At 37.5% G+C, this 11277-nt stretch overlaps 1 protein-coding gene and 1 non-coding gene across 2 annotated transcripts; one reads left to right on the forward strand and one right to left on the reverse strand.

Annotated features, from left to right (window-relative positions):
* Positions 1-1597: 1597 nt before the first annotated feature.
* Positions 1598-10837, reverse strand: LOC139937226 (checkpoint protein HUS1-like). Its single transcript, XM_071932311.1, has 8 exons — positions 10687-10837; positions 9567-9688; positions 8645-8821; positions 6430-6537; positions 5492-5566; positions 4967-5066; positions 3883-4011; positions 1598-3332 (listed from the first exon to the last, which is right to left on the reverse strand). Exons 1-8 carry the CDS (start codon positions 10736-10738, stop codon positions 3250-3252), a joined length of 846 nt encoding a protein of 281 aa, XP_071788412.1. The 5' UTR covers positions 10739-10837; the 3' UTR covers positions 1598-3249.
* A 257-nt stretch (positions 10838-11094) lies between these two features.
* On the forward strand, positions 11095-11167 carry Trnar-ccg (transfer RNA arginine (anticodon CCG)). The gene has a single exon. It is a non-coding gene; the product is annotated as a tRNA-Arg (tRNA).
* Positions 11168-11277: the final 110 nt, after the last annotated feature.

Genomic DNA, 11277 nt, shown 5'->3' on the forward strand with positions numbered 1-11277 from the left:
AAGGGTATACAAACAAGGAGGTATGTTGATGTTGAACATTTATTATTTGAACAAATAGGCATAGCCTATATTAATGCAAATAAGTTGAACACCTAAAACAACTTCCGAACAAACACACACACCCACAACAAAATTCATTTTTGTCAACTTTCGAACGTCAAGTTCTAAAATTCTTGTTGACACCGATGCATCGCGATGGTATTACCGATGGTGTTAACGTGTCGTCTAAGGTCTTTTAACATCTTCACGGTACGTTCGGGGAGAAACATTATTTTTGGAAGACCACCACCCACTCCCCACAACTTTCGACTGTTTTGGAAACATTCAGCAAAAGTTCTGGCATCGTTTGACTCACATCGGCGATCGCAGGTGCTCCAATAACGAGCAAAATCTTTACAATTGACAATAACGAAGTAGGGCAATGTAATTAAAAACAAACTCTGAAAAATCAAGAATGATCTAAAAAGCATGCTTTAAAAAAAATACAACAAAAAGTTGGTAGGGGTTGTTTTTTCTCCGATATGAAATGCAAATGTACGTCCACGGGTAGGCCTTAAAGATATTAGTCCCAAACTTTAAATAATAATCACAAGTATTCACAATTAACACCGTATGCAAACCACAGCCCATCTATCGACAGTTCGGTGATTATTGCACGGAGTCAATTCAATTTTGATATTTGTGGCTTTCATCGAAGAGCCTATTCCTAGCGGATCAGCTAGCGGTCAGTCACCGATCCCAGAGGGGCCCAAAGCCACTCTTTACCCACTAGTCACTCTAGGTAACTCAGGGTAACTCTCGTACATTCTAATGACACGAGAACCTTTAGCATATATCATTTAAAATGTCATCTGTGTTTGTTTCTTCTTCAAGAGAATAGGATTAAATTGAGTGGGTGTTTGTTTTCCGCGTGAATACTAGTGGTTATGAAAGAAATCTTTGAATATTGTAGAATTTGTAAGTTTTATATTTCTATATCTATCTTACTAATTTTACTAAATTTCGACCAAAATCATGTATTTTCTGAAAGAAAGTTATTAAGGCAAGTAAAGCTGTCAAAATAAAATGTCAAAGGAACAGTATTAACAAATTTACATAATTTCTTAGTTTGTAATTCAAAGTCAGTGTATTAATATTAGTAGGCACCATCTGGATATGTTATTTTGCACAATGCAAATTTGTATATATTTTGTTTGTTTGAGAGAGCATATAATCCTTTTTTGTTTGGGGGAAACTCAAACAAAAGATGTAGACAAGTTTTCCTTTGAACAAATTTCTTTTTGAAAACAAAAAGGATATTAACAAATTTATATAGTTTCTTAATATTTGTAATTCAAAGTCAGTGTATTAATATTAGTAGGCACCATCTGGATACTTTATGATGCAAAACACATCTAAGAAAAGTATTTAAAATGCAAATTTATATTTTTCCGTTTGAAAGAGCATATAATCCTTTTTGTTTGTTTGGGGGAAACTCAAAACAAAAGATGTAGCCAAGTTTTCCTTTCAACAAATTTTTTTTTACATAAAAAGTGTCATATAAAATAACTTGAGAAAAGACATGTGTTATCAATTGAAATTGGTTTATTGTAACAAACATAAAAATAAAACAGAATTTCAAACTACCCCCTCTGTTGACTCAACTCCAATAGATTGAACTCCCATTAAAACAGTTACACATGGTAGGATCAAATACACATTCAACTCTCCACCATTTGGCTGAATTTTCAAGCTGTACAAATAAATGTGTTGGCCGGGATTCAAACCCACATTATACTTTACATGAGGTTGACAATTCAAGCTGTATAAATAAATTGGCCAAGGTTCGAACCCTATGTTGTGAAAAGATTATTTTTCATTGTTGTAATAATTTCTTGTGACTGCTGTTTGATATTGTTTTTTTTGTCTTTTGATACTGTGGAAATAAAATGAACCTTGAACCTTGAACCTTTAACCCATATTCAACATGCTATCACGAGCCTGCCAAGATTCAAACCCACATTAAACTTTACATGAGGTTGACAATTCAAGCTGTATAAATAAATTGACCAAGGTTCGAACCCATATTCAACATACTATCACGAGCCTGCCGCGATTAAAACCCACATTAAACTTTACATGAGGTTGACAATTCAAGCTGTATAAATAAGTTAGCCAAGGTTCGAACCCATATTCAACATACTATCACGAGCCTGCCGAGATTAAAACCCACAATTGACCAAGGTTCGAACCCATATTCAACATACTATCACGAGCCTGCCGAGGTTAAAACACACATTAAACTCTACATGAGGTTGACAATTCAAGCTGTATAAATAAGTTAGCCAAGGTTCGAAACCATATTCAACATACTACCACGAGCCTGACAAAGACAAAATGTGCCTCAAGATTTTCATTTTCTCTGCTTTCTGTTGACCAAGAGGTTCAACTTCTGTCACTATATGGTAATTACTCCACAGATATTACAATACAAGAAGGTTGACAATGACTTCCTTGAGCTTTGGTCTTTCAACTGTTCTGATCTGGGGGGCAAGACCCAATAACCTTGCAGGCCGGGGATCGAAAGTCACAAATTAAAAGTGCTACTTTTTTCTTTCAACTATTCTGATCTGTGCAACTTTGGCCCTTTAAGTTTTCATCGTTCTGATATGGGGTGCAAGACCCCAAACCTTGCGGGGGTCTGATCAAGGGGCACACGCAGTGCTATACTTTAGTCCTTTAGTTTGAACTGTTCGGATCTGGGGTGCAAGACCCAATAACCTTGCAGGGATCAAAAGTCACCAATCAAAAGTGCTACTTTTTGTCTTTCAACTATTCTGATCTGTGCTACTTTGGTCCTTTAAGTTTTCACCGTTTTGATATGGGGTACAAGACCCCAAACCTTGAGGGGGTCGGATCAAAAGTCACACGCAGTGCTATACTTTAGTCCTTTAGTTTGAACTGTTCTGATCTGAGGTGCAAGACTCAAAACTTTGCAGAGATCAAAAGTAACAAATCATGCTTGTGCTTCTTAGGTCTTTTAACTGTTCTGATCTAGGGGACAAGACCCAACAACTTAGCAAGTGCTACTTTGATCCTTTAAACTGTTCTGATCCTGGGTGCTAGACCCAATAACCTTGCAGGTATCAAAAGTAACAAGTCATAGGTGCTGCTTACTTTTGCTGGAACATCATTTACACCCAAAGAGATGTGCAGAGACCTTCATCTTGAAGTTAGTCCTATATTCAGTTGGATGTCTTGTGATACTCACTATTGGATGATGGGCATTGAATACTGCAATGAGATGTCTTCTTGTAGAAGGAAGAAATGAATGAGTCTGTTGTTGACAATATCTAGGGAAAAAAACATTGTAATTATGATCAGAAGTAATTATTTTTACAAGTACAATAAAAACATCAGATTTGAAATATGAATAAAAAAAAACCATAATAGTACATACAATAACTCAAATAGTAAATACAAATTTTTTAACAAAGAAGGCCCATTTCAAGCTACCCATGATAAGAAAAGTGTACTCAAACATTTGGACTCAAAACTTACCCACACAAACTGTGTCAGTCCTTAATAAATACAATGATTATACATGGGTCTCCAAAAGCAACTTTAAAAAAGGGGTCAACTTAAAGATAGTGTCATAGATTGGAAAATACTCCAGTCCACAAATTGGGGACCACAAAAATAACTTAGTAAAAATGTTCTGCAGCCGTTGATAGTATAAACTATTTTGAAAGTTCACTTTTAGGATCTTTTGGTTGCGGCAGGTAATAGAGCAATGCTGATGATCACCTTGGTAAAATGTAATTTTTATCATTATGTCATAAAAAGTATAAACAAACCTTCCAAATTAAATACAAATCTAAAAGAAAAGTGAATGTTTCTTACTGCATATAATCTTTGGAGGGTTAAGTTGCTGTCCAGCAAGAAACTGTAGGAATCTTCGGATGTCCACCTTAGCTCCGACCATTTGGTCTGGTCCCCGCCCCTGGTTCTGGGTCTCGGACCCTTCATTAACTGTAAACAAAATGTGCACTGGATATAGTATGTAGTGGAAGGAGACAGGTCTTTTGCTGGACGATTGGATTAGTAGCACAACAAAGTAATAATAATTAAGTACAAGTAATAACAATAATAATAATAATTTGTTTAGCGCATAATGCTGGAGCCTCGATGCATAAGTTAGAAAATAAAGCAATAGTTAGAAAATCTAAAAAGAGTAAGTTTGGCGAATCTGAAGAGGTAAGTTGTTCCATAACAAGAGTACAATGAAGCAAGTGGAAGGCTCTTTGACAATAGAATTTAGAGGGAAAGAAGTAGTCTGGAAAACAGTGAAGCTAATGTAAGCTTGTATTTTGTAGGACATTTTCTTCCTCCATGGTAGGACCATCATTTTCACACACAGCCCATCCCAACAACAATGCCCACCCAGAACACCAGTGTCCAGACTGGCTGTCTGGGACTTGACAAAATTTATGTGTTTATTTTAATGACCTCTGGCCACCCTCATTGACCGTGTCACACTATTCTTCCTCCATGCACTTTCTTCCTCTATGCACTGACCAATATAAACTTCCTACTTTCCCTTTCGGATTTTTTTTTTAGTCTGCTCTCCTCAACCATAGAAAAACAATGACTCATAGAAAAATCAATTATTTTATCAACTGATGTTAGGGTTGAGGCTACCTCCATGGTTGCGGACATTAACAAGTATGCAGTTGACCACTTGGTTTGAAATGGATGTGACAGGGGGAGGAGGTCTGGATGGGTGAGGGCTGACTAGGAAGGCAAAGCAATAGGTAAGTAAGAAATTATAACATTTACACACGGCTGAACAGATAGATGGATAGACAAATGGCAAAACATAAAATAGGCTGAATCTGCTTATCAGTAAGGTCAACATCTGAACAAAGTTGCTTTTTCGTATGTGGCTCAGGGAACAAGACATTAGAAACTTGAAAATAAAACTTACTCCATTCTGGGATTTCTAGTTCTTTGAAATGTGTAGATATTGTCACCTGATCACTCTCCACACGGAGTCTCATCTCACCATTCTGATTGGCTGAAAGTTCCTGTGGGTTATGAATATTAATGAGCATGCTAATTTAAATCAGAGGAGTTAAACCATTGGTTTGTTCATAAAGTTTCAACAATGGACAGTTAAAATGTATGCAATTGTGGTCATTTGACTGTAGATTACATATAAAATGATGAAGTGTTCAGAAAGAAAAATTGTATATACAATTTATATCTCAACTTCAACTAATTTTCTTTTCATAACTAAGTAATCTCTCAAATTCTGAAATCTAGTCTGTGCCAGTAGATTAAATAGCAAAACAAGATCTAAAAGCACAAAGTTACCCAGCAAAGTAGATATATCCACATGGTGTTACTGCAGACTTATTATATATAAAACCATTTTATGTCAGTAGATGCTTGTCTAAAAACTTTGACTGGTTAACGAATAAAGTGTTTAGGATTAAGGAGTTATAATCACCAGATAACTTCCAAGATTCTTCATTCTTTCCACAACATTCCGAAGAGATTTTAGAGGTGGCATACAAATACTGACCTAATGAGAAAAAAAGAACAACTGTAAGAAGAAATAGAGATAGTGGGATGTCATGGCCGAACGGTTAAGAGCACCGGATTCAAGCTCTGGTGTTCGATCAGCAGAGTTTGGGTACGAATCCCAGACAGACACTTGCTACGTTAAATTGGGGAGGTGCTTTCTGCTCTACCGGCCAGGCTTCGGACTGATGATACCCAAGCCTACATCTGTAAAGGGTTTCAGCTCTAGGAGATGGTGGCAACTGCCTCTGGAAAAACAAAATTGTAGCCCATACCTTGAAGTGGCCTTCAGGCCTTGTGTGTCTGGCGACTTGCATTAAAAAAAAAAAAAAAAAAAAAAAAAAAAACATTCAGTGATGAATTGATAGTGAGTACTTTTTCTATTTTTAATGAGAGATCGTCTCACAAAACAAGGCCAGGGACGGCCAGTCCAAGGTGAGGGCTAAACCTAACTGATTTGGGAACATTAACCCAAATCAACCATCACCAGGAGCACATTGCCACCAACTCCTGGGGCTGAAACAGGGTTACCCCCTTCACAGTCCATAAGGATGTAGGCACAAGTATCATCAAACAAGTTGTTTCGATAACGTAACCCTCCTGCAGAAGGCGAGAGGGTTACCTTATTGCAACCTCAAACATGAGCCTAATGGTAGAGCAGAATACACTACCTTCACAACTTGTTGCAAATTAATTATAGTTAAGTTCCCTGCTCAATGGAACAAGTGTCATGACTGGGTATTGAACCCACACTCTGCTGCTGACAAGGGTCCTGGGTCCAGTAACCTAGACTGCTTGGCCAAGACACGCCCCCGCCCCCTGTGAAGATAATTGTAGTTGTAACTTCCTACTTTTATTACTTACATCAAAGTCAGGTACTTTTGGTTCACTGTACTCACTCCAGAGACTCTTAGGGATAACATTCACAGGGACATCATGAACGACGTTACGACTATGGCCAGTCCTAGAAGGCTGGAAAAAACATATTGTTTATTAAACAAAAAGAAAAATTATTTAGTTGCGGTTCACTTTCCCATTTATAAACAGTTTGATATGTGACCATGGGTCGATTTCACAAAGAGTTAGTCCTAATTTTAGGACTAGTCCTAGGAGATACTAAAAACGTATGGCTAGTCCTAAGTAACTCGTCCTAACTCAAGATAAGACTCTAGTCTTAACTCTTTGTGAAATCCACCCCAGGCACCTTTAGTGCGATGCTCCTTTAAGTGCAGCTGTTGCCTATAGCAACAGCCATGACACTGGTCTTAGTGGTACAACACTTAACTGCCAACATAGCCCTTATCATTCTTCCACTCACCCCTCTCAGTGAGAGGTGGACATCACAAAGTTTATTGGAGTTACACAAGGTACTGGAGATTGCTCATTGTTATACAATCATAGAGTATGATACAATGTACAAAGATGGAGTTCATTCACAAGGAGTTTGAGTATTGATGGTTCATTTAGTGTGTATCTGTTTTCCTATGCTTTGCTATGTCCTATTAACCGGGTTGTTCTAAAACCCCCTCGACCCACGACCCCCTCGACTTTTGCCCAATGTTTTTTTTCTGTACACCGAAATTGCCACAGTTCACAATCTCAGCCAATCACGAACACAATTTTGTATGCTGACATCGACTACCATGCCTCGCAGTACATCACAACACAGCGTACGGGACAGACCAAACACACATTGTACACATGAAGCAAACTGCGCGTGATTGGCTAAGATTGGGACCTGAGGCAATTTTGATGTACAAAAAAAAAATTCGCGGCATCTCCATGCGTATCTCTTGGCCAACCCGAGCCTGAATAAGATTATTATCCCAACTGGGAACCTGCGTTTACCGCCCGAGTAAGATTATGGCCAAATCATTACCGGCTGATAGCTTACGTCCTGTGTACTAGTTGCTCTATGCGGAGCTTGAGGTTGTAGACCCGACCGACCAAAATGGCCAACGCGTGTTTTGGGGCATACATATGCATAGCTCTATGGGTTGTTGTCAGTCTCCAACACCTCCGGACAGGGCCTCCCCCATCGATATCGGTGTGCACGTACGTGAGGGGGGAATTTAGCCTGGCTGATGCAGATAAATAAACGCAGTCTCACACTTGAAATCAAGTCTAGTCGTGGAAGGAAGTTGCGTCGCCTGTTGTTTGGATGGATCACACACTGTGAATCCTAAATTGGGGACTTTTAAGTCCCCAATTTAGGAATTAAAATTAGGACACGCTTCGAATACGGGGGGGGGGGGGGGGGGGGGATTCTTTAACTACCATTTTTTTTATATTTATCATCTCTGACTTGCAATGACTTGTGCACTTGGCTATCTGTGGGAACTGGAAGCTTAGTTGTTATTGTTTATGCCTTTAGCCTGGTTAATGTATAGTCAGTAGAGTTGGCAAGTGTTTCTTTACTTTTCAGTGTACATTGCATGTTCTTAATTTTGTTTGACAGTCAGGTTTTAGTCATTGTTAAGTTTAAAGTGATACTCTGAGGAACTACTGAGGATACTGTGAGGATTGAATAGAATTTGGTTTTTTATATGCAGGAAGTCAGGAATTTTTTAAATTTTATTGTAATGCTTTTACTTTTGGAAGATTACTTATTGCTGTTTTTTTTGTGTTTGTTTATCGTTAATATGTTGGATTAAATCTCTTGTAAAAAGAACTCTCTGTGTCACAGTTATACCATGGAGGTATATGTTGATATTTCTGTGTGTAAATGTAAATAATATGACAGAAAAGACAAGGAGTGATATTAACACAAATACATGGAGTGAACAAAACCAGCAAAAAAAGGTTCAGTCACTTCAGACTTGAATCAAGTCTATGTTAATGAATGGGTGCGGGTGTGGGGGAGTGTCTAGCCAAAATCAACAATTTTAAATAATGATTTATACTCTATGGTTGGTTCCTATGTACAAATCCGAAAACAAGATAATGCTAAATGATGTGGAACATTGACGAATGAAACAGAAGGGACTCACTCAATTGACAAAATATAAAACATAGGCAAAATTCAGTCCATTGAGTACTTTGGCTAGTTCATAAAGTCAACTAAAATATTAACACTTACCAGCTCAATGTCGAATGTAAGACAGGGACTGAATTTCTTGGTGAGTTTTAATTTGACAGCTTTGGCATTCTGTGCAGTCTTCATGGCTCTGACAATGTCCTCTGGAGTGACCTCAAGATAGATCTCGTTGGATTCCTCAGAAAGACCTTCCATCCTATACTCATCGAAGAAATTGCTCTAAGAAATGACAAGAAAAAGACCCATCATTTCATCTTTGAAGAGGCGAACCAATTTCAGTTTGCACTGGGCACTTAAATCTGAAAATCTTATAGGCCAAGACCAGGTGCAACAGATGGACATGGTCTCTGTGTTATTCCATTCAAACAAGTTTAACATGGTGGGCTGCAGCCAAATATTTATGGGCACAAATAATTCAAATCGCTGTATATGAAACCAGATTAGCCCATTATTTATTTTTGTTTACTTTTTTTTTTTTTGGGGGGGGTGGGGGGTATATGGCTCTCTTTTAAAGGTAGGGTCATTGTTTGGTTATTGAATCACTTCAAAGAATGACATTGATTGCTAATCAAACGGAATAGGGGCATATCAGAGACAAAATAGCCATCTTTATAACAAGTATACGTAAGCTTTTGAACAGATGACATGTTTTTTTCAGGGTCACTTTTACCTACTCCTAGAACTACAGAGGTTTGTTCATGAGACGATAGCGGAACGAACCTCAAAGTTCTAGGAGTAACTATTACCAAGGTACATATAACCTTTCTTTAACAATGGTCTGAGACTGACTGCCAAACACTGTGGGCTAGAAACTACTCCTATAGAACTGTAGGTTCGTTCCTCTATCTTCAAGACAATAGCGGAACGAACCTGAAGTTCTAGGACTGGATGAGGCTAAAACTACTTCTAGGGGGAGCCTTATAGTTACTAGAAGTGGCTAAAAACCGGATCAATAAACACTTACCGCTGTTAGCTCACACCATATACCTCCTTTGGCTACCTTGTCATTTAGAATAAAGTACATATGATCTGCTGTCAATCGTAGTACACACAACTGGGTCATCTTCGAGATTGTGCTTACAACTCCTGGAATTTACAAGGAGAAAATATAAATTTCTTGGGATATCGCCCAAAATTAAAAACAAACAAAAAATTTCAGGTTTATGGGGATCCAGCGCTATCCCTTTGTCTAGATAAAAAAATCTAGTCCCAGAAATCACTCCAATCCTTACGGAGTGGATTGGACCGATTTGTATAGAGCTAGATCCAGTAACCGGGGCGCTGTATTCCTTTTTTCAAGTTTTGACATGATCTGGACATTATCTGTCATATGACAGATAATGGAAAAGTTTCTGTATGACGCCACCACTTTTTCATTCGCTATGAAATAACATAGTATCTATTTTACCTCAATGAGATCCTTTTTGTAAAAATGCGTGAAAAAGTGGTGGCGTCATACGGAAAGTTATCCCAGATAATTTTAAAATTTGAAAAAAGGAATACAGCGCCCTGGTTACTGGGTCTAAGGGTACTAATAGTAATAGATAAACTCATGACACAGTGACTGCTAGTGCTAATTAAGTTAGTAGTTGCGATTTTCGTAATTCTTAACCATCGATCCTCGCTCGACAAAGGACAGAGGGTTACGATCATTTTGCAAATATGTGACTGCTACTGCTATTACCTCATTTGTTTATTCATATTTAACTGATCAACAACAATACATAACTTACTCATCGACCATATGGAGGAAAAATTAGAACTATTTAGTATTTAGTTAGTATATTATTTAATATTAATGACCGTAGCGTAGAACTATTTAAATTTTAATTTACTGAGTAAGGTGTCATCTTCATATAAATAAGTCATAGTTCTACTTCTCTAGGAGGAGGACCTTATTAAGTTATTGTCAGAGGGTCACAGTTTTCAGAAGTTTGTTTATTGTGAAATTAAATCGTTATTTTAGTTACAATACAATTACTAATTACATTTTTGAAAAAGTTGAAAATGTGTTATTAATTATTAAATAATAAAAAAACGGTGGAACAAATAGAGAAAAAATGTTTTTTTAAATTAAAACTTACTTGTGAATTGTTCTATACAGCCAACATCGACAACTTTAGCCCTGAACCGCATGTTTATTACACTTTTTAGGCAACAAATCTAGCATAAATAGCGCTAGCTAGCAGCCAGTGTTTTAGTGTAGCACTGCAGTGTACGTAGCAGACGACCCGCTTTTTTTTAAGACGAAAAAGACTGATACCCTGAAACACTCTTTAGGTTATTATCGAATAGATAGTCAAAATGCCATACCTATTCAGAAAGGGCGCCCTCTCACCGCTTCGTTTTCTTATCCTTTTTTCTACTAATTTCAAGCTAATCAGCAAATTGAACGTAAAAATATTATTTTAAACGCAATATTGCCACTAAATAATTAATTTCAGAATTATTGAACGTATAAATATATTACTGATTCCAGCTTTACGGGGTTTGACCCTGTGGCCTAATGGATAAGGCGTCAGCCTCCGGAGCTGAAGATTGTGGGTTCGAGTCCCATCAGGGTCGGTATTTTTTTCCCCAACAATTTTTGCTATGTTTTAGAACAAAATTATAGTTCAAGATTTTAACGAGAGTAAAAAACATTTTCAAAAGCACTTATCTCCAATGTTTTTGGA

This window comes from Asterias amurensis, chromosome 5, assembly GCF_032118995.1.
Source record: "Asterias amurensis chromosome 5, ASM3211899v1".
NCBI lineage: Eukaryota > Metazoa > Echinodermata > Asteroidea > Forcipulatida > Asteriidae > Asterias > Asterias amurensis.